At 36.2% G+C, this 24,848-nt stretch overlaps 1 protein-coding gene across 1 annotated transcript in view; it reads right to left on the bottom strand.

The window, feature by feature from the left end:
• Window positions 1-2,033: 2,033 nt before the first annotated feature.
• RTTN (rotatin) overlaps window positions 2,034-24,848 on the bottom strand; it is a 95,050-nt gene continuing 72,235 nt past the window's right edge. The window contains exons 40-49 of the mRNA XM_009889075.1: window positions 23,768-23,979; window positions 18,705-18,810; window positions 15,038-15,132; window positions 11,369-11,446; window positions 9,773-9,899; window positions 7,790-7,989; window positions 5,628-5,895; window positions 4,647-4,750; window positions 4,213-4,282; window positions 2,034-2,480 (exon numbers count right to left, since the gene is read on the bottom strand). Coding sequence (XP_009887377.1) covers window positions 2,398-2,480; window positions 4,213-4,282; window positions 4,647-4,750; window positions 5,628-5,895; window positions 7,790-7,989; window positions 9,773-9,899; window positions 11,369-11,446; window positions 15,038-15,132; window positions 18,705-18,810; window positions 23,768-23,979 — 1,343 coding nt within the window. The 3' untranslated portion in view covers window positions 2,034-2,397. The remainder of the gene's footprint in view (window positions 2,481-4,212; window positions 4,283-4,646; window positions 4,751-5,627; window positions 5,896-7,789; window positions 7,990-9,772; window positions 9,900-11,368; window positions 11,447-15,037; window positions 15,133-18,704; window positions 18,811-23,767; window positions 23,980-24,848) is intronic.

The raw sequence follows: 24,848 nt of genomic DNA, 5'->3' as shown, positions 1-24,848 counted from the left end.
GCTGTATGTCCCCAATTTTTGAGTGGAAAGGTAATGAAGCGAGTGCTGTCCTTTAAATAAATAAATAAATAAATAAATAATTTCCCCTTTCCTTAATCTTAAAGGAGGAAAGTTTTAACTATTTTGTGAAGACTTTGTACACAAAGTTAATATAGAGATTGGATGTTCGTGCCTTTAGAGGCTAAAAATTGTTTTGATTTTCCTGAGGAGCAACACCAAACAGAAGTACTTACTAATACCATCGCTACAGTTGCTTCCCACAATTGCAAAATACTGAGAAAATAGTGGTTAGATCTATGCTCCTTTTGTTATAAACACAGCACTTGCACTAAGGCTTACTGTAACAACAAATGGCTTAGCACTTTATCTGGAATTTTCAATATGAGTAATTTCTGCATGAATTTCTACAGCTCAGTAAAACAGAAACGTTTAATAGAAAACAAGCATCCAGTTCTTCTATGTTCCTATTATATTGGACTTGCATTTAATGAAGCCCTATTTCACCTCACTAGATCCACGTGCATTTCTACACCTCGGAAGAGATCTCGCCACCCTTGCTGAGTGGTTACTTCCATTGGAATTAATTTGGCATTGAGCGCTCTCATTTTTTTGTGTCACTGAACAAGAAAGCAAACTGGCAAACTATCTGCATTTTGACTTACAACCTGATTTATTCGTCAGGGCCGAATATGCCGACACAGAAGTCTCTGAAGAGAATCGGCACTCACCAGTCTGAGGGGAAGAAAACCCCGCCAAGCCCCGACAGCAATCGCTGTCCGCTGTGGAGTGTTCTCCTGCCCTGCAGCTTCTGCGACATGATGGGACGAACATGACAGACTAATCAACCACTTCGCCAGTTACAATAATTATGATATGTATCAAGTGGAAAAAAAAAAAAAATAATAATCAGGCTCTGGTGGTCTATCCATGCTTTTTGTTTGGTGGAGGAGTGAGAGGTTAGCCAATAATTACATTTCTAGTAATGAATTAATCCAGCCACTATAAGCATCACGCTTATGTCAATTGAGTAATATCAAGTCACGCATTATTTATAAGCATCACTAAACAAACAAACAAGAATCCCCTCAGTCAGTGGAAAATGCTTTCATCACCTGGTTAGGAAGAAAAGGCTAATTACAGGTAAACATGGCCTTGCTACAACTCTTTTAGAGGTGCTACCCAAATTTTGCTTTCTGTTTTGCTGTCTTAGATTGGATATTAGGAAAAAATGCTTCACTGAAAGGGTTGTCAAGCATTGGAGTATGCAGCCCAGCGAAGTGGCTGAGTCACCATCCTTTGAAATATTTAAAAGACATGTGGATGAGGTGCCAAGGGGCACAGTTTAGTAGTAACCTGGCAGTGCTAGGTTAACGGTTGGACTTGATCTTAAAGGTCTCTTCCAACCATAATGAGTCTATGATTCTGTTTGCTCACTTTTATCTGTCCCTGCCATAACACAAATCTGTATGCGTTGAGGGAAATTTAAACACACTGCTAGATATTTCAGAAGCATGTTCAATACGGCTGTCATGTGTTTAGTCATCAATGTATAAATATTTTTCTCTCAAACTCATTTAGCACAGAATACCGAAAAACTTACAATTGTTACACAGGAGGAGTTCAAAGAAAACACAGGCCGGGATAACAGACTGCCTTTTACTTCAAGGAAAAGATTTGAAGTGTGTATAGATTGGAAACCAACAGATTGTCTCTCAAATATTTTCTAGAATGTTTTCACTAAAACTGATGCACATACCCCACATCCTGAATAAACTGCTATATTAACATAACTGCCACCTATAATATCAGTAACAGAGCTTTTCAATTATTAGCATCTTTAAAAAAATGCAGCAGTTTGAACTGAAAACTCCTTCAAAACTAACACACGCACATTGCTGTTCTATACCGAACAGGTATAACACACCGTGACTGCCAGAATTTTCAGTTCTTGAAATTAAGTAAGCACTGTGCACATCCGCAACATTAAAATTACAATCCACTGACAACAAATGCTGATCTCCATTTAAAAACCCCTTTATTAAGACCAATCCAAAACAGCAATTCTAATACTTTACAGTAGCAATTTCAATGCATAATTTAAGAAAATTACTGATTGTTCACATCCTTTTCCTCTGTACATTCCTTCTTCTGTGTACATACTTTACATAGTAGCATCATTATAATTTCCCATTGGGATTACAGAACAAATAGTTTGAACCAAATTTAGTGCAATTTCTTTGGTTCAAAGTCATGAAGTCCCTCCTCAAAGGCTTGGTAAATTTCTTCCACAGCATGTATTCTGCTGCCACAAATCCATGAATTAGAAGTGTTTTCTTAACATTTCAGGCTGCCGTTGAGTAAGCTGTACAATTTCAACAGAAGTCATCTGATGGATCATTAAGAATCCAGAAGCTGCACTACATTCTCCAAGCATTTTAAATGGTAGGCATGTAGCTCATTTTCTTCTGGCTGTGCAGTAGCTAAAAGGAAGAAAAAAACCAAGATTTGAACTTCTAGTTGATTCTTAATACAAAATGATTTTTGCAAAGATCTCATCAAATGCCTTGCTAGAATTCATGCTATTTTATGATCTTAACCTTTACGTTACAGGTAGCAAATCAAGTACGAATACTTTATGTTGCAAAGTCTGAGCTTTTTGTTTGTTTTTGGTTTTAAAGGCTAGGTTTTTTTCCCCAGCTTTTGAAGCCCTCACTTAGTTGTAACAAATAAAGTGAAAACTGCCTTTTGATTGTGCTATGTTACAGTGAGGTCATGCCTTGTTCCTGCCAAAACTTCTCCTTGGATAGGACAAAGGCGGAAATGAAAAACAACAATAGACATGTTGAAAAACTCCCCCACTTCATCTCAGAAGAACAATCTACCATTTCAGCCCAATTATCACTGTAAAGTGATCAAACCTTTACTAGGGTAGGCTACTTGAGAGCCTGAATGCAGGAAAACACAGATAACTTCACGTGGTTGTGAACTGTAACAATTACAGTTGCATAAAATCTTTCATACTCAGTATTTTGATATTTAAATGTTTATTGAATTAAAAATCAATCCTTCAGTCTAGGACTTTATGTTCTAAAGTAGTACATAAATAAATAGGGATCAAAGCTACAAAGTGCTCATCTGTAGAAGATGTTGATTCAACTTAATATTTTGAAGCCTCTTATCAGTGGCAGTTATGCTGTAAAGAACAATACAAAATTATCTACCTATTAACACACCATCAGTATATGAAATGTTGCATGATGTTATGTTTAATGGTTGACTTAGTAAAGGATAAGATTGAAACAACAGTACGTTGACAAAATCAATGGATTTGGGTGACAGGAAGTCAGGGTACAGGAATAATTATCATGAGATGTTCTAGCAAAAATACATCTCCTCCTTATTTGGATACTGACAAAGAATGTTTAATGTAGGCAGAAATTTTGTGGCAATTCTGTTGAGCAAAATACTATTGGAACTCGGTGTTACAAGCCCCCAGTTGATAAACCTATTTGAGCACACCTATACAGCAATTAAAATCAGTAGGAAAACTCGTTGGCTTAAAATGAAACATTTGCACGTTTTTGCAAGATCAGAGCCTTAATAATCCATTATTGGCTACTGAAACTCCAGCTACAGACCAGTGTTTGAACATCTTACAAAATTAACATTCTTGACCTGAAGATAGGAACCTATTGTATAAAAGCTATTCAAACGATAGTTATGTTCAATTACTTGAGCAAAAAACTCAGGCTTTCAGAAAGTCAGCTAACTCATGGTACAGTATTTTAAGACTAGCACAATGATCTGTTCTGACCCCTTCTCTGTGTGGTTGAACGCAGTGAGGTCGAGCATGGTTGAGCACAGTCAATGCTAAATGAACAATTTTTCTTATCACTAAATTTAAGAATTAACACAGAAGTGTACTGTGCGAAGAAAGCATTTTGCTGCAAGCACCACCATACCTATTCTTACAAATTAACCTTAGCAATTACCTGAGGTCTTTTTTATAATTTGTTAACCAAGAGGCATTTTTCTATATCTGTAAGATGCCTTACCATGAAGCGTATTACTACTCACGATTTTAGAGACAAAGTATCATTTCAAAAACTTGTAGCACAACAAAAACTTACTGTGATGATATAAATTGAAATTTATTAATGATCTACCGGATGGAAAAATACAGAATTAGCATTAGCCGGAACTAAGACTTACTTTTCTTCACTAAAGAATAAGCCTCATCTATTCTTCTCCTTATTGATGGATTCTTCAAAGTCACTTTTGCCTGTAGCACACACAAACATACAAAGTACAATGACTTGACTTTCTTCCCCACATGTTCACACTTCAATAGCAAAGTTTAGAAAATGACAATAATTCAGCAGAACATGAGATGCAGGAATTTTAGAATTAGCATCTGACTGTATCATCATACAGATTGCATTTATATAAGCAGTCACAAATCACAGGGGGCAAGCTGCTTCCTTACCATGTTGTTTGACCTCCTAGCCTGAGCAGCTATGTAATTAAAACAATAAAATTGAACTGCTGCTGTAAACTTTATTTTTATTTACTTAAAGGTTACTGTATTGTTTACAGCATAATAAAATTAACATTACAATTTTTTCAAGTATTTCTCAAATACTAACCTTCTGATAGTTGTGAAGCAAAGCCCAAAGTGAAGCTGCTCCTATTCTCTGGACAGCACAACTATCACTTTCCAAACAGGCAGACAGTACTGCAATCGCTTTGTCTAATGAGAAAAATGAAAAAAAAATAATCATCTAGAAAGCATCATCAAAAGCACACAAATATATTTACAAGTCTCAGTGTTTTGATTCTTGGAGTGCATTTATTTCTATGACAAGTATTGGTATGGCAGAGGAATTACAGAACCCTTATTATCAGATTACATTTAAATATGCTCATGAAATTGGCAGACTTCATTGAAAGAAGTGTTAAAAAGAATATAGCAAAACAAAAACAAGCAATGCAAAAAAATTAAGCCATCAGTAATAAAACATGCATGTTATGTACAGCCATCAGCTACGCATAGGGACCAAGCAAGCCATGAAACTGTTTCATAACTCCCAGTAGCCATAATTAGAGACACATCAGGATCGAAATTAAGATGTTTCTATTTTCCTTACTACTTATTATGTAGATGATTTGTAACCAATGAGAAATATCTGCCACCCCACTGTAGGTGCCTTAATTTCCTAGCCTTGCTCTGAAGCGAGACTTTCCAAGTTTGCTTGTTCATTTCATAATAAAAAATCATAATAATGTAACTGAATAATGTATGCTGAAAACTAGCTGTTGAAGAAAATGCAAAAATCCTTTCATTCATGTGTTACTATGTTCAAATGATCAGTCTCAATAAATCTTTATTTTTTTTAAAAAAACTACTTATTTGCTTTTCCTTTAGCTGTATATTCTTATGTAAATTGCTTTTCTGCCAAAATATATGTTCTATAATTACTTCTACAAAAATAATTTTTATGAAAATGCTTTTCTAAGTAATAATACTGAGTTCTTGGTCAGTAACCCAAATTGCAATGAAAACATGGTATTCTGGAAAACACAATATTCTCAGGGTAAAATAGCTTGCATACCTTTCAGATACTTACCATTAGCTAATATCTTTGGTTTATTAGCTGGACTAAAACATATGTTATGTAGAATGAGAAGCGCTAGATGCTGGCTGCTCTTGTGTTTGTAGTTACACATTTCCACAATCTGGTCTAAAAAACCATTCATCTTCATGATCATCTGCTGTCCATCTTCTCCAAAAGATATGTTCAGTAGGAGCTTTAGCCAAAGAGTAGACACATTACCAGGATTTTTATGACTTCCTTTTGGTAATGAAAGAGACAAAAAGTTCTGCAGGAAGTTACTCTGTCAGAAGAAAGAAAAAGGATGTTAGAATTTAGAGTATTCCATGGTTTGTTCACTGCTGTTTGACCTTCCAATCTGCATACTTGACCAAAAACTAGTACTAAGGTTTCACTTTCATATTTCAGGGAACCCTTTATTAATCAAGGATTTTTGAAAGAATTACATACAAAAAAGAATCCACATCTTGGTTAGAAATTTAATATGGTGAAATACATTTTCTTCTGTAATAATTTTTGCAGTGTAGATAAATTATGTTAGGTCAACTTTTATGTATTTCTTTAAAGGCTAACTGCCACCATTACATAAGCTTTTTGCTTTGCACTTAGCATTTCTGCCCAAAATTAAGCTAGAAGCAATTTAACCGAATCAATGCACTATTTACCTCACGTATTCTTGATTCCTTATTTATTATTGCTTGCATTATTAGCAAATGTTAAAGGTATCATAGAATATCATGAGCTGGAAGGGACCCATAATGACCTACAGTATGCCCTGCCCCCTTCACTGGCAGCCATAGCACTATCCTCTATTTTTGTAAGCTTTGAAGAAAAAGATCAGTGTACTGATATGGCATACACTACTGCTTCCCAATCTCAGGGTTTGCCTCCACTTTAAGGAGATTCTGAGCAAGTAAAAAAGAAAAAAAATAAATCAATCCCCCTGTTGCAAAAGGAAGATGTTCTAACATAACATTCCTATGATGAAAAAAGTCCTCGAAGTATTCCCAACCTTACTGACCTTTGAAAACACATACAGCCATGTGGTCAAAAGCAAACAATCCAGTATACAAACTCACTGTGGTTTTCTTCACATAAATATAATATTGGTAATTTCATTTTCACAGATGGAATTAGTAATTCAGTATTGCTTACACTTTGCGCAGAGTTCACGAGAATGAAGACTAAATACTGTCACACTAGAGTAAAACTCTGAAGACAGCAAAAGCCAAAACAATTCACAGAACAGAACAGCTACCATAGAAATGAAGAGTTTGAGATCTCTTCTATCAAAAAGTTTGAGTATCAGCAATTTTGTAACTGTATGACCAGTTTTTACATAATTAGCACCACAAGAAGATAATATTTCCCTCTGCCTTTTCTAATAGGAAATTAGGTCCAAGCAGAGAATACTGTTAATGTAAATTGAAAGAAATTGCTGTAATTATTAAACTAGTATAAAAGATGCTAAAAACAAACACAATTTTTATAATCTCTGTTGTGTTAGCTAGTTTTATCATGTCACCACTACAGTTGATTTTCTACACGGTTTGACTGCTTGTCTCAAGGTTGTGAATTTATTTAAATGATCAAAGTTAAATTTGAAAGAAACAGATTTTTTAAAGAACATGTGATAAAACAGAGGAAAGATTATTCAATATATAAATTTAAAAGGGATAAGACAATACTTACATTAGTAAGAATTTCTACCTAACAGCCAATTACTGACATGTACGACACCTTCTCTAAAGCTGTAATTTTTATAACGATTATCTTTCACATGGTATACCTAATGATTTATATAACGTTTGATTTCTTGTTTACTCACATGCAGTTTTATTCTATTGTACGCTCACTTTCACAATCCACTAGTGATTGTTATCAATATATATGGGTATTAACATTTTTACACCCCACTGAAACTGAGAGGTTATAAAAAGCTCCAGCAAAGATTGTGTAGTTCCATATGCTGTTTCTATCCAGGCTACGAATATGACCAAATTGCACGGTGCACTTCAGGAACAGTTAACACAACTAACTGAGAAGACTCAACGGCTTTGATTCCCACAGAAGCATCTCTATATGACCACAGGAAACTCCATATTGAAATAGAAGGGTTTATTAAAAAGGAAAATACATCCATCACTTCACTAAAATCAATAATGTTATTTACTTACCTTCTGAATAATGCCTTTACAGTCATGAGACAGAGCAAGGTTAGAAAGAAGACAAAAGACCACCTGCTGAGCTGGGCTGTTATCGTTTGACACTTGAGAAGCCAATTTCAAGATGTTATGCATTAACGAATTCCCAGCCGCACTTCGTCCAGACGGAAGTAATGATTGTCCACCACTAGCCCAACAAAGTGAAGCACAACCTTAAAGAAATGAAATCTTTATCATATGAGAAATGCACGTATACATTGAAAAAAAAAAAAAAAAGAAATCAATAGAAAGAGCAGTCTAACAGCTAAAAGATTGAGATGGGACTTTTGAAAGGATTGGGTTTTTTCTTTGAACCACACTGAAGTCAAAGGGACATGCTTTAAATAGAAACATGCTGCATGTAGCGGTTCACGGGAATAAGCATCTACTATTCTATTGCTCTAGAAACAAAGAGGTGATTCTGCTGTTAAAGAGAAGACGTTGCTCTGTCTCAGGAAGTCTTAAAAACCAGCATATCCAAGGCGTTATAAAACTATTTGGCATCAGAATATAAAGGGACCCTCTGAACCTGGTTCAGGAAAAGAGGTCTCTACATCTGAAAGGTTTAATAAGTTTCTTAAAATACTTTTCTGAGAAATAAAAGCGCTGTCTCCATCTGTCATTACCTTGTACCACAGCAGCATGCAAATCCTATGCTACAGAGCCACAAGCTCAAATTAATACAGTGGGAGGGAACAACTAAGTTACCAACATGACGTTTGTGCACAAATATGCATATATACCTTTTTATTTAGTGGCATTTGCCATCTGCAACAATAGTTAATGTCTAACGTGGCAAAAGTAAATAAAAATGAGACAGTTTCTAACTGTTACAAACAGCTACGTGCATTTCTTTGTCTGACTACACTAAAGGGAAGTGGTTAACCAGTTCAGAGTAGGTAAGTTTGGGTCATCTCATAAGCTAAGTATTCTGAACAGAAAGAAAAAACATGATTAATCTAAAACCACTTACACTTATTAGCAAGGAAAACAAAAATGCATCCCATAGTCACTCAGAGTTAAGAAAAAAGAGGGAGCATCAGAACTTCAGCTTGATTTCCAGTACATCACAGGACATTACATTTTAATTTTATATCCTGTGGTTGACTAATCGATATTTGACCTTTCTTCAGTTCACATTAAAAAAAAATGTCTTTATGAAAAAAAAACATCACAAGCTCATTTAAGGTCTGGAGACATTAACTTACAAACAGGGTAAAAAAGCTCAGAGACTTTTCAGTTAATATATTTTAACCATACTAAATTTTACAGTATCTTGACAGGGAGAAATCAACAGATACTTATATGCCTCTCCAAGCCACTAGCAAATCATTACTTGAGTCAATAACCAAGATATGGAATGAGACAAATTCATACCAGAAAAGGGAACAGGCTACTAGTACTGGGCATAATTACTCATCAATGGAAATAAAGTGTTTTCTCAAATGAAGAAGAGAATCCTATGAAAAAACATTCTTTAGTTGAATACAAGCTACTGAGCTCAATGCATAAATAAATGGAGGAAATTTAATACAGAAATAGATTATTGAACATTTCAAAACCAGAATGTTCTCAATAAAGGCTGAAGTACAAACTGTATAAGGTACTGATACACCGTTCTCTGTGAGCGAATTCCTGGAGTAGTATTTCTACAGTATGCTATTCAATTTGGCAGGACTTTCAGAGTAACCTTCAAACATAATGGTTTGAATTAAATGCTATTTAATCCTTTAATACAATTGCACTCTTGCTAAATCCAACAGTCTGAAACAGGATCTGAACAAAAGTCTTGAATGTATTAAAATCAAAACTCTTGATAGGCTTTGATGGACCAGTGCCTTTTATACTTTCCTCTTACAGTAGTAATAAACATTCTTTTCCCTTTATTATGCTTTTCTGTCTTAATTATTCTGGTTAAATATTTTGATGAATTACATCATAGAGTGACTCTTATACCTGCAGGATAGTTTGCAGTGTAGACACAAAGCATATGCAGAGCTATTTGCATTGAGGAGTCATCTATTAAAAACCACGGCCATAGTGAATGCAGAACAGGAACGACGTGAGCTTTGAGTGCTGCCATCTACAATAACAAGAGGAAGAATTTAAACTACTATACTATTAAATATTTTGAAAATGGAGTATAAATAGAGCGAGAAAAGCATATTTTAATCTTATCGTGTCCCATTAGTTTGTTTAAAAGATTGGAGGGAAAGAACTGACACACACATTTCAATACTAAAGAAGTTAACTCTATCCCAGTCAAAACCAACACATGTTTTAATTACTGAGACAAACAAAAGTAAAGACTTATTCATTCCAACTGTGATTATTCAAGAACTCCTAAAGTTCTAAAGTTGTGTTCTACTCCAACTAAACTAATTATTGGAACAGAAAAAGCATGGAAATGGCAGAGTCCAGTTCTACAGAGCAAATGATAGAAAACTTCAGTTAGCAACAGCAATCTTCTCCTCTCCTCCAAGCAACTGTCTCTGCAAAACAAGAAAAATATTGCACAAAATCTTATCTGAGATTATGGCACAACCAAGTTATGGCGACCTTAAGGATAACCAGATGGCTTATTCAGGCCCATAATTTACATGGTGTTTTGTATACAAAAAGGATGCTAACACATGCTGTCAATAGGGGTACTTCTGAAAGGTCTGGAAATCTTGTGGCTCCACCAACACATTTGCTAAAAGTAACAAAAAGTTGTAACCCAATGCCAAGAAAAATTAAACTGTGAAAGAAAAAACAGAAATAAATGTCCAAAAGGTATCAGCAATAAGAAAGAGGAAGAGCAGTGATCAGAAAGAAATAATGTAGGAAAGAATAAAAAAAAAAAAAGCAATGTAGTATATTCCCCATGGAATAAAAAAAAAAAAAGGTAGGTAGAAGAACTGAAGTAGAAAAGAAATTGAAAAGCACAGAGGAAAAGACAAAAAAAGTTAAATGAGAAGAAGAAATTCAAAAGGAGATTCTTCCAAGCAAGATAAATGACTTTAAAAAAAAAAAAAAATCAAGATGAAAACAAAATTGTGCCTTGCAGGATTAGTGTAGTTTGACTCAGACAAAGAAAAGTAAATGGCAAGTTATTATTTAGAATTTAGTTTGTTTGCTTTTTTTGTCTTTCAGAAAGGGAAAGGAAAAAAGGAGAAGAATAAGGAGAGGAATCTACTTTCCAAGATGTGAACTGTATCTCTTATGCGCCTTTCTTGTGGCCCCACACTTTTCTCCACATCCATTTTTCACATTATATGCTTTGAAAATTGGAATTATTGATTTAAGCAAAGCAGAAGTGGGTATAAAGGAAGATAGCCATCTGAAACCTTTGGGAGATAAAGTTTCAATATGAACATTGAGTTCCTAGTGCATGAATGAAATATTCTTAGGAGGTGGGAATAATAAAGAAATTTGAAGTATTTCTTGCCATTAATATCAAGCTTAAATTTAGCCAGCTTGAAAATAATTTAAAAGTAGAATAAAAAATAAAATATGATCTTCATTCACTAACTGAGTGTGCTCACATTATTTCAGTATAAGAATACTTACTTTGCATTCTTCATTTTGAAAGAGGCAGTTTCTGAGGAGCTGCATAGAACACCTTAGCTGCTTGATAAGGTTATCCTCCTATCCAGAGAAAAATATTTGAAGATCATCAACCTAAGACCAGAATGAATTTTACACAAGGAGGCAAGCAATTTCAAAGGAGAGATGCAAATCTAAGGCATCAACATTTGGGTCACATCTCTTCAGCAGAGTTTCCTTCTTATCTCAGCTAGCTCTAAACACAAACACTAAAGACATTTATAACAAGTTACTTGGAGTCATCCACATGTCTCTTTATAACCCACAGATACTACTTCTAGGGGCGCTGATCCGGCCAAATGCAGAGACTTGTAATGTAGAGCCCCATTTCTCTTACAACTAATGAAGAATGGGTGGGAACATTTTCTTGGTATTCGTTCCATCCTAAAGCAGACATATAAAACAAGTCAAATGAATCACTCCCTAGAAGTACCTATTTTTCTTCCTTGGACAAAAACAAGGACAAACTAGCTCTGTCCTGCAGATCTCTACATTTGGTCAGACCAATCCATCCTTATATCCCCAGTGTCTTAGTTCCCTATCCTTAATAACAGAAATAGTTTCCAACCTGATAAGACTATTACAAAGATAAATACGGACCTTTGGACAGTGAGGTACTATACTGAGATTCATGTATACAAGTAAACAAACAAACAAACAAAATATCTCTTCATGATAGTGCTGTGACACTAAAAGGCTAACAATAGCTGAGCTAACTTCTATAAGGTTAACATACTAAACCACTTCTGAAAGACGATTAAATTCTAATAAGCTTGTTCACCACAGGAGACTATTTCTGTTTTATCAAGCATAAAGGAACAAAAATGTAAATAGGATTCATGCCTAATCTCAGACAAGGTGAAGCAACAATGCTTGCTTATAGATCATGTCATGAATAGTTGATGACATCTAGAGATGACGTAAAAGTCTATCTCAAAAAAGTTAATGAAAGTCAGGTGTAGTAGATGAAAAACTCCTCATTACAAATGCATTTTATGACTGGATTGTCTCATTTTTAGCTAAATAAAATGCTAACTCTAAGATGTTCCTTCAAGAACTTCAATATGTATTAATTTATTTAATAAATACAAATAGCACTAAATCCTATAAAATGCCACAAGGTACAACTTATACTTAAGGTGCAAACTTCTAGAAGGTTGAAAAAGTTATAGATTGTGTTGATGGCACGGTTTTTATTTATTTATTTTAGGATATCTTGATTTTTACTAAGATCCTATTTTGAGGGGTTTTTTTTGAAACCTTGGCTATTTGTAAATACTTTTTATGCCCTTGGTTAGCATCACAGTAATTACTGCGAAAGAAAAAGAACATCAGGTAAAATACTTCAGTTGCCCTAAGAACCAAGCTAGGTCAAACACATTTTCCCCAACAGTTAAAAGAAAAGAAAGAGAAGAAGAAAAGAAGCTCTGATAACTTCCTTTTGACAGCTGTGCCTCAGAGTGGGCTGAGGGGCAGCTTTGTGAATGATCAGCTAAATCTGACTATGAAAGCAATGTCTCAGCTTCCCTCATGTGAAACTAGATTGTTTGTCATCATACACCATACATGATGAACAGCACGCCTACATATGATGTAGCAACCTACAGTCCCAGCTTAGCAGGGAAATCTGCCACAAAGTCTTTTGCAAATCTCTTTCAAAGAATTCTTAATTAAAGATAAACAGTCTTTCTGACCTATCTCAGAGGCTCCTTTCCTTCAAGTTCTTTCAAGTTTTAAATTCCTTCTACGTTTAGCAGAGGACCAAATGTCCCCAGCTTCCCCCCTTCTCAGCCCAAGAACCATCTGGCTTCAACCTTACTGGACAAACCCAGAGCAGGACACCGTTCAGCCTCTACCCTGTGAAGAACAGATAATAAATGTGTTTAGGGGATCTCAAGACAAAAAAAAATAAATATTGTAGCCTTCAAATATCAGGGTCAAACTCAAATTCTTTTAAGAGCTCACTGTTATAAAACACAGTTCCACACTCTCACAAATCAAGGTTAATGTCTGTTTGTGCCAATGCCTCAGAGAAAAATACTGTTGAGCTCAAACAATACAGAAATATCCTGCAGGAAGATGCTTTCTTCAATTTCTGCTTTATGTGGGAGTGGAGAAGATATCAAACTTGACAGCAGAGGGTATTGTCTGTATTTTAATAATTCTCTTAGATGAAAGTGGTAGAAAACAAGCAGATTGCAACAAAAATCTTATGAAACTGTTGTATGATGGTAAGAAATAATCTATGTCTAGATGTGGTAAGGAAGAGCTGGGTGATCTGAGAGTCTGGAACAACTGGAAGGGAAGTTAAAAAAAAAAAGAGGCTGAAGAAAGAAACTGTGAATGGAGACAAGAAACTTGGAGTACAGGCGGTGGAAGAAGCACAAGTATGAGGTTAAAAAAAACCCAAAACCCACCAAACCAAAACTCTGACAAGAAGTTAAAGCCGGGGACAATTGAGGAGACCAAGATGTCCAGCAAGTATGCAGGAGGACAGAAAAAGAATTAGAATTGGAAGCTAGATAATATGAGAAGGCAGATAATAAAAAAAACTATGACTCACATGTGCAAGCAGACTGCAACTGGTTTTGGCATGGAAGGGAGATTGACTGGTACAAGAGCAGGAAAGGAAAAGGGGTGGTGGGGGGGGGAAGGCTAGCACTGGTTGAAAGACACCAAGAAAGAAAACTTGAGAAACAGAAAAATTATTATTGTGGGAAACAAGATGAGAAAAATTAGCTGGACTGGATAGGACCATGAAGTCAAGGCTGAAAGTCCAACTATGAACCTCTTAGATATTGTTGTAGTCTAAATAAATGTCATAAATTGTGAACACTGACAGATGACCAATGGCTGAACACGTATGCGTGTAAATGTCTGAAACTGAACTCTCAATCAGAAGCCTCCTAGTTGCTGGCTGCAACCAGAATGGGCTAGTTGCTGATTCTGATGACCTGGACTAAAAGTAGGAAGTCCTGAATCCTCCAGTTAACAAAAAGACATGAGACAGAACCACTAATTCAGAGGCTGATCACGTGTTGTACTTTGCACGTAGATTATTTAGACTAGGTAAAGAGAAGCTTAGAGTTCTGGAAAGAAAAGCTGGTGGTGAAAAGAAGGATTCGTGAAAAGAAATGGGCTCTGACAGAAAGAAATGGGCCCAGAACAAATAATGTGAAGAACCTGGCTGCAGGAACAATCTGGCAAGCGGGAGAAGAACCTGGAGACCAGATAGATGCACAAAGACAAACACCAGCGCATGCCCAGGGGCTTTGGCATTAACACCCCAGACTGGTAACTGAGAGGCTGCAAAGCATGAACTGATATGATCTGCCTGACTTTCCTGAACCAGCAGTCATCTCCATGCTGGAAAAGAAAGTTGAGACCTAGTGAACATAACTCTGGGTGGGAGAGTGAGTGTGTGAGATAATCAAGTTGGTAAAAGCTCTAGAATCAATGAAACTTAAAGAAGCCCCAGTATCCATATGTTGATAAGCTGTCCAAATGGCAAGTTGTCATTTACCCTGTCCCACCCATGAGAGATACCAACAGTACCTGCCTCAAGAAAAAAAAACAAACAAAAAAGAGCTGGGAAGTGCCTTATCATATCAGTCTTTTGGTTTCTATAGTTACCTTTTTTTTCTGTGCTTTTCCAGGCTTTAGGGCATCCAAATTCAGCTGTGCATTAATATGTTTCATGTTTTCTATACAGCTGTCTATCAGATCAACTGGAAGAGAACAAAAAATTAACATTTAGAAGTTTATTCACAATCAAAAATGTTTTATGAAACATAAAATATCTTTCTTGCAATGATCTTGATTACTCTTACCCTCCTGAACTGAGATTTATGGATTCAGATGTCCAAACTCTGAGTTCATAATATAGTTATCTTCCTGATATCAGGAAGTAACTAACAGTCTCCAAGATGAAGTGTGTATAGTTGAATGATCTTGAGAAGCACGAATACAGTTGAGTCCTCTTGCAACAGAGTCTAGTGAGTGGAATGCCCAAAGGAAGGACTGATAAGATGAAGAGGGGAAGATGATTTGGGAGGAAAAGGACACCAACTCATAACTCTTAAGGATATCTTCAATGAAGCTGCCTAGAAGACTGAAGCTTCTAGAGGTTAGGGCATGCATTTATCTTACCCAACTCTTCCCTAACAGCAGCTGATTTGCTGCATCTGAAGTGAGACAAAGGAAAGCAAATGTTCAGATGACTCAAAGTGCAGTGTTGAGTTAGGCTCTTTTCTTATCTAGAATCTTTAATTTATTACAAGATCATGGATTGACTACATCCGTGGACAAGGGAAGAGCTACGGATGCCATCTATCTGGACTTCTGTAAGGCCTTTGGCATGGTCCCCCACAACACCCTGCTCTCTAAATTGGAGAGACATGGAGTTGATGGGTGGACTGTTCAGTAGAAGAGGATTGGTTGGATGGTCGCATCCAGACGGTAGTGGTCAATGGCTCAATGTCCAGATGGAGATCAGTGACAAGTGATGTCCCTCAGGGGTCTGTACTGGGACCAGTACTGTTTAATATATTCATCAATGACAGACATAGACAGTGGTGTTGAGTGCACCCTCAGCAAATTTGTGAATGACACCAAGCTGAGTGGTGTGGTTGACATGCCTAAGGGATGGGATACCATCCAGAGGGACCTGGACAAGCTGAAAAAATTGGCCCGTGTGAACCTCATGAGGTTCAACAAGGTCAAGTGCAAGGTCCTATATGTGGGTTGGGGAAACCCCTGATATCAATACAGTCTGGGGGATGAAGGGATTGAGAGCAGCCCTGCTGAGAAAGACTTCAGGGTACTGGTGGATGAAAAGTTGGATGTGAACCAACAATGTGCACTCTCATCACGGAAGGCAAACCGTATCCTGGGCTGCATCAAAAGAAGCATGGCCAGCAGGACGAGGGAGATGATTCTGCCCCTCTACCGCACTCTGGTGAGACCCCACCTGGAGTACTGTGTCCAGCTCTGGAGCCCACAGTGCAGGAAAGACATGGACCTGTTGGATCAAGTCCAGAGGAGGTGGCACAAAAATGGTCAGAGGGATGGAACACCTCTCCTATGAAGAAAGGATGAGAGAGTTGGGGTTGTTCAGCCGGGAGAAGAGAAGGCTCTGGGGAGACCTTATTGCAACTTTTCAATACTTAAAGGGAGCTTATAAGAAAGATGGAGACAAACTTTTTAGCAGGGCCTGTTGCGATAGGACAAAGGTTAATGATTTTAAATTAAAAGAGGGTTTAGATTTAGACTAGATATAAGGAAGAAATTTTTTACAATGAGGGTCATGAAACATTGGAACGGGTTGCCCAGAGAGGTGGTAGATGCCCCATCCTGGGAAACATTCAAGGTCAGGTTGGATGTGGCTCTGAGCAACCTGATCTACTTGAAGATGTTCCTGCTCATTGCAGTGGGGTTGGACTAGACGACCTTTAGAGGTCCCTTCCAATCCAAACTATTCGATGATTCTATGATCATAGGCTAATGGAATAATTCCAGTTGGAAGACATGGCCTCCAGAGGTCATATAGTCCAACCTCCTGCTCAAACCAGAATCAGATATAAGATCATGCAAGGTTTACCTGAGGTCTTATCCAGTTGGGTCTTGAAAAGGTCCAAAGACAGAGACTGCACAGTATGTCTAGCCACTGCTTGACTGCCTTCAAAGGGGAAATGTGTCTCCACAGCAAGTCTGACTCTCACATTTCAATTTATGTCCGTTCTCTCTCTTCCTCCCTACACAGTGTAATGCTGTGAAAAACGTGGCTCTGTCTTCAAAATCTCATAGGTTAGAGAAGGCTGCTATTAGGTCCTCCCGAAACCTTCTTCTCACCAGGTTGAACACAGCTAGTTCCCTCAGCCTCTCCTCTACGGATGGGTGGACACAACTACCTTGGTGGCCCTTTGCAAAACTTGCTCCAGTTTGCTGAAGTCTTTCTTACTGGGCCAAAACTGGTTATATTATTCTAGATGTGGTCTAACAATTGCTAAGTAGAGGAAACCCAGTCATTTCCCCTCAATCTACTGGCTGCGTTCCTGTTGATACAGCCCAGGATCCTGTTAGTCTTCTCGCATTCAGCTTGCTGCCTACCAAGACCTCAAGGTCCTTTCCAGCTCCCCAGTCAGCCTGTACTGCTATAACGGGTTGTTCCTTTCCAGGTGCAGGACTTCGCATCTATATCTTAAAAAGTATCCTTAAGAGCTGAACAGCTGATGTTAAAGCTACAAACATCTTCAGGACATTGATATGAACTCCAGAACTCCTCTTCCTCTTCTCTAAGATTTGTGTTGCATCACAGCAAGGATGACTTGAAGGCTGCTCTAGCAGAGAACGTGATGCACTTCATGCGCTGGTAGTGCCTTCACAGGAAGTCAGGCCTTAGATGATCTAGTGGGTCATCAACAGAAGAACCATCCCGACTGAAGCAAGGGCTGAGCAGACCACCAATACACTGAGAAAGAGCATAAAGTAGGTATATAGCATAGGATTTGAAGTGCAGTGTTTTCTGCCACTGTTGGGAACAGACATGGAGCAGCTACGTCTCAGCTATTTATTTCAGTGTAGTGTAGGTTTAAGGACTGAACAAACCAACAGAGAGATGCAAGTAACGAGAAAGCACCCAAGACAAAGTGCACTTGGGCTGATCAGTGGGTATTAAATGTATGATACACAAGCAACACAAATTAACCAGTCTCCCCTGTGTTCTAGTGGGCACAAAAACCTTTGATCAGAGGTTTTTTACTTTTGTTTTAGTACTGTAAAGTAAAATTTTAGGCATGAAATATGTTGCATCGCAAGGGGAGAAGGTCCAACATAAACTGTGAAGTGGGAAGAAAGAAACAAAGAGGCAAGGAAGAACCAAGCTGAGAAAAAAGTCTCTTCTTGTCTAGGTACAGTCAGAACTGAAAACACAGTGCATACTTTCACCTACAAACCTGTATTAGTATAGCGTGAAACAAGAGATGAAAGATTCTGCTGGTGCAAAATCTCCAGTTTTGAATTGATGAATATGCCACTATCAGTAGAAGCTCATGGGTCTCTTCTTGCTCTTAACACAGACTTGTGATTTCACCACAAACTTTTGACTGGCTACAACATACTCTAATATCTGTAGCTGAAAACTTCAGTTATTAATAAGATTTCTCGGTAAAAATCTGCAAAAAATGCCACTGAAAAGTAGGTCTTTTGTTTTGACAAAAAACATCATGATTTAAAAAAATACTTAAAATACTTGCAAGTATTTGATTCATAAATAATTTTAAAAACATTTTGAAATGCTCACCTTCCAAAGCACATTTCTGGGCATTTTTACTGACAGCTAACAGAGACAGCAGTGCATTTGTAGCAACTTCTTTCAGCACATCCTTTGAAGATTTTCTTTCACAGATCTACAAATAATGCAATTTCATTATCAAAATGAAAAACTGACCATATTATTTATAGATATGAATACTATTTTTATGTTGTCATAGTCAATATTTTCATTTGGATGATTCATCACTATATTCATGTTTATAGTCTGTCTGTATTAAAGTGTTCCACTATTTTTTTTAATTAAAATATTTTTTTTTCACTCCTGAGCCCACACCTCTTACTCTTTTCTTAACATTCTACCTTCCCAAAACCTAGATTCCCAGCCCTGGAATTCCAGACCTTCCCTAATACTCAGGCTTACTACTGCAGACAATTCACTGACATGCCTTTAGGGCAGTCAGTCTCACTTTCCTTCAACCCAATGATGAAGAGATATTAAATATCAGTGAAAGTCTTTAGAACAAAAATATAACTGACACACAGGTAGTTTTTTTAGAAACTTCCAGCTAGAGGAAAATGGTACTTTGTCTTATTTTTGTGAGGCCTTTGTGAGCATCACCGTATTTCCAATAACATAAATATAATCTCTGTGCTTTCAAAGGAATATTTATTTGGAGTCATATAACAAGATAGCTGAAAGACAAAGAGCTGTCTGTGCTTTATATATTATCCGCTAGAGAATTTTGTCCATCTAGCAATTTTCCATAAAATATCATTCCAATACTGACATCCAATATAATGGAAAATGCATTGTAAGCAGAAGAATATGGTAAAATAAGAATTGTTGCTGGATCATAGTAAAAAGAAAAACATATTTTAGAGTTAGCAAAAAATACAGCATCTTAAGAAAACCATAATGCTTCAGATAAAAATCTCATGAGTACTTAACCATTGGACCTTACAGATTATATACCTCTACATATATGACACGTATCACCTTTAATGACTTTAGTCCTCCAGCTAGTAGTTGCCTAACAAATTTTTCAAATTTTAATACGCACTAAAATATCAACATATGCTCTAGGGTTATCATTTATTGAAGTGTTCAGTGTAACCAGGGCTAAACGGGCAAGGGATAAAGACTAGTAAGTTAAAGATTTGGAAAAAAATAAAACCACCACCACCAAAAAAACCTCAAACCTCATTGATAAGGACAACTGACACCAAATTAAAGCACCAAAGCATGGACTGGGTTCTGCATTTATAGCTAACAAAACAAACAAACAAACAAATCAATGACTATAATTGGTTTTATTAGATCCCAAATGAAATCTCAAAGCTATCAGCAAAACAAGAATGTTCTAGAGTAAATTAATTATTTTTCTGTACTGATAGGTAGTGATTTCTTTTCAAATTAAATAATTTAGATGTTTGGGTAGTTAAAAAATACAAAAAGTTTGAAGTTTAAATCTGATGCTAATTTAAACAAGCCAGGAAAAAACAAAATGTTGAGTTCCTTCAATCCTGGATAACCTAAAATGTAGACTTTGTGATGTATCCACTCAAAGGTTTTTGCCCTATTAAAGGTTGCTAGCTGGTTTTATTTTTTCTTAGTACTTAGGAATATTTTATTAATTAAAAAACATATTTCCCTGACAATATCTTGGGTATTTTCCTTTAATTATGTATTATGTGGCTGATCAGAACTGATTAAAAAATTAAGGTGAGTTGTCCTATATTTGTATCTTCTTAAAAAGTTTTAATTTCATCTATTTTCTAAATCTAATCCTAAAAACTAGCAAAACTCCATTCCTTCTTGAAGCATGCTCCTTTATGCATTTTTTCCTTATTCTGCAATAAAGAATTGCGGTTTATAATTAAAAAGAAAATTATGTCAATCACAGGGAACACTTAAATAATTAACTAATGATTAACTACTAGTTGAATGGAAAAAATAACTATGCAAATTTATAATGTCTTCTGCCAGCAGATTCTATAGTTTTAAGCTACTAGTATTACAGTATTAAAATGCGAATGGAGACTTTTAATTCTTTTTTGAAATTATGATGTATAGTAAATTTAAGATGTCCCATAAATCTACAGTGGATCTAGCTATATTAATCTGCACCTACTGTAAGTTAGTTGAAGGGGAGATCACAGCCTTTCTAAAACATTGTAAATTTTATATCTAGAAAAAAAAAGAGTAGGGCCTAAATTTGAGACTTTCTGGATTATGGTTTCCTTATTACTTTTATTTCTGATTTTGAAAACATATCTACAAGGGTTAAAGTTTACATACACAAAAGCACCAAAACCTTTCAAAGTCCGCACATGTGTTTACCAGATTAGTTGGATGCAATAATGCATGCTAATTTAGGACCTGGTTTGCTAATATTCACACCTGCAGACCAGTTCCTAAGTTAGCATTTGCCATTGCATATCACCTGTTCTCTAGATTTTATGTAATTAGGACAATTAATGGAGATGATCGTTTGAAAACTCTCTCACAGCCTTTTTTATGGTAGCCAATTATTTGCTTGAGTGCATCTCTTGAAGAAAGGTCACATTTAAATCCTTGGGCTTGTTTTTCTTTTGTGTTTTTTTTTTTTTCTGTTTGGTTGGTTTGGTTTTTTTGTTTTTTTGTTTTGGGTTTTTTTTGTGTGGGTTTTTTTGTTTGTTTGTGTTTTGGGTGTTTTTTTTTTGTTTTTTTTTTTTTTTTTTTTTTTAATAGCTTACTTTACATCCTATTTCAACTGCCTCTCAATGACCACCCAGGGGGAAGTAAATAAATACATATATTTGGTCTGAAAAACTGAAGCTGTTTCTTTCCTAATTCTGTTATACTTTTGGGGAGATCGTAGAAGCTTTCATGTATTATAAAACCCCAGACAAGGGGTTCTTTTGAACTCTTTTATGAACAAAATGTAACGTCTATCTACAGCCCTGAACAAACAGTTAAAGTGCAAGTTGAAAATTGGCATCTCTTACAATACTCAAACTATGGCACAATGTCTGATGTACTTTCATTGGCCTGGCTGCAGTTAATTCTTCATTGTATAGACTTTTTCTGCTGTCACGGTAAGAATCATCACTTTTTGCTGGCAAAGCCTGGTAATCAGCTATGCATGTTGTATGAAAATAGAGTAATGAGACTCACAACACAGCATGCCTTTCTCTGACATACTTTCATGCAATTGCGCTTTTTGTGTCAGAGCTAAAGAGTTCAGTTTTAGGTACATATATAAGCATTAAATGCAAAAACCTAAGAGGATATTGAGCAAATTACGGCATTTCAATGAAATGCCCTTGTTTTGCTGTCAGTCTGAAAATCATGTCCTCACAGGAAATCTCTATGCAGTGAAATTATCTGAAATCAGTTGCCAAAGAGAGAGGGAATTCTAGTTTTAGTGGCCTAGACAGTGATGCCAAGAAAGATCCTCTTAGGAAATTTCTCCTCCCTAAAAGACACCAGGTTCTCAGTGGACAGAATACTATGCCCCAGTAAATGCTACAGAGCCACAGCAGTGTAACACAGAAGCAAAGGAACATGGGTTATGTGACAGATGTTAGCTAGATCAGGACAAGTCTTGGTAGGAGTGAGGTTATTCTGCAAGAATTCAGCAACCCATAGGAGGATAGGAGATGAAGTGATACGAAGACAGCACTATTTTGGTCACACCATCCAATATGCACTAATACATGTTGAAAAAAGTCATAGAATCCTAGAATGGTTAGAGTTGGAAGGGACCTTGAAGATCATCGAGTTCCAACCCCCCTGCCGTGGGCAGGGACACCTCCCACTAGACCAGGTTGCTCAAAGCCCCATCCAGCCTGACCTTGAACACCTCCAGGGATGGATCATCCACAACTACTCTGGGCAACCTCTTCCAGTGTCTCACCACCCTCAGAGTAAAGAATTTCTTCCTAATATCTAATCTAAATCTACCCTCTTCCAGTTTAAAAGCGTTACCCCTCATCCTACCACTATGTTCCCTGATAAAGAGTTCCTCCCCATCTTTCCTATAGGCCTCCTTTAGGTACTGCAAGGCTGCTATAATAAATAAATAAATAAATATTTAAATAAATAATTTACATAGCAAAATAGCACTAAATATGATTCTTATAAAATAATTATGGCAAGACACTGGCACCAGAACATCAGAAATCATAACCTATGTTATGTTATATGAAATGTGCGTCTTTCAGACAAACACTACACTTCTAATCATGGATCAATATTATTGTCACAGTGACAAACCACATAATTTAAAGAAGGACAATGAATATACAGATAAAAGAACCAATTTGTGAGGGAAAATAAATTAGACACAAATTTCACATAACTTTTCTTATTACTAAGTAATGGAAGATATTTTAACAGCGTGTAAATAAGTGAAGGATGTAAATGTAAAGGAGGTAAAAGAATCATTTAGGACAGTATGTAATAGTATAAACAAGAAAAATGGGATTACATTAAGACAGACAGAACATTCAGAATAAGTATCTAGAAAAACACATCTTGCCACCAAGATATTTTATGTTGGGCAACAAGTTCCTAAAGGAATTAGTGAAAATATGCTACCTGGCCAATTTAAAACTAGCTTGGAAAGTACATTAATATATTCTTCTTAAATGCAACAGCACCAATCTTAAATTATAAGGGAATGACCGAGAAGGCTTCATTTTGGTTCACAATTTTTATGAAGGCAGCTGTTAAGAACAACAATGCTGTCATTTATAATAGGGATAACTATGTTTCAAACCTTAAAAATCTCATTCCATGTTTGGAAAAGCAGAAAAAAAAAAAAAGTCTATCAGTATTTGGCCAAACATATTCTATCTATGTATCATCTTCTCTACATAAGATATCATACCATGGTGTTGCAGCATAGTTGCTTTGCAAGGCACTTCCTAGAAGTTGCTTCTTTGCAATTGTTCCAGCTTATTACATGAATTTCAAAAAGCAGTGTAATAGATGTCTCAAATTAAAGATGTCTTGGTTCGTAACTGGAAACAATTGATTTTTCAATGGTTCCTTTTTAGCAAAATACAAAAATATATCCTGCAATCACATCGTCAAATTTTAAATACCTGAATAATTAATGCAGTAAGTTGAGTTACTGACACCTGGCATCCTTCAACATGATCCAGAAGAAAGCTAATAGTTGGACTCTCACATATACTCTGTTTATCTTGGAGCTGTCTTCTTCCTTCCTCATTCAAAAGGACAGAGAGGAACTGTAAACTAGCCATATATAAAGCAGGATATGTTGCTGACAGATGAACACAATCATAAATGGTATCTGAAAGGTTAAACAGAAAAATAAAAAATTTTACACGTCAATCTGAATAAAGTTTAAGTGCTTCAGAACTCAGAAAGACTTATCAGAGAAAGTGTGTGAGCCAAGAAGCGGTTATACCTGTGCACTGCACAAGGAATTCTACAAATTCTATGCATATTCTATTCTATAAGTCTTTAAAAATCTAAGAAAGAAAGAAAAAAAAATATCTGAGTTTTATAGACTTGAATTAATTAATTGTTCTGCATTAATTTGACTAGAAAACAAAAAAAGCAATTTCCATTTACTAAATCACTCATTTGGTCAACAATTTTTGAACTCTCCTCACTTTATTCAACAGGTTATATTTTAATACCAACAGTACCCATCAGTTGCTTTATGCACAATTGGATTTGGATTCACCAGATGACTTAACACACACCCGGCTGAAATCACAAGCTTGAATGGACTATGCTCATACTTCAGTCTTGAAACATGTCAGAGAATCTTGGTGACCTCATGAAGGTAGTAACTCATGAAGGAAAAATTAAACAACAAAAAAACCAAACAAGACCCTGTATAATAATCTTGAATCTCTACAGCTTTTATGTCCCCTCAAAAATTTGCTTCCCTTTTAAGTAAGATATTAAAAAAAAAAAAAAAAAACATGTAAGGAATAAAATGCAGTGCTAATGGATCATTTCAGGCTGTACTCACAGGTGCAATATTTGGTTAAGGTTTACAATGAGAATCACTAACCCATACAAGCAAACAAAACTTGTGAATTTATCTGGCAGTTCAAAAGTTAGTCTGATGATGCAAGAAAGAGTTGTAAAAATCCAGTTAAGGGAAAAAGTCAGTCAACCTCTGGACACATTTGGGTTTCATTCTAG

The sequence above is a fragment of the Charadrius vociferus genome, unplaced genomic scaffold, assembly GCF_000708025.1.
Source record: "Charadrius vociferus isolate BGI_N301 unplaced genomic scaffold, ASM70802v2 scaffold65, whole genome shotgun sequence".
Classification (NCBI taxonomy): domain Eukaryota; kingdom Metazoa; phylum Chordata; class Aves; order Charadriiformes; family Charadriidae; genus Charadrius; species Charadrius vociferus.
The sequence above is the reverse complement of the archived record's forward strand: the minus strand, read 5'-3'. Positions and strand labels throughout refer to the sequence as shown.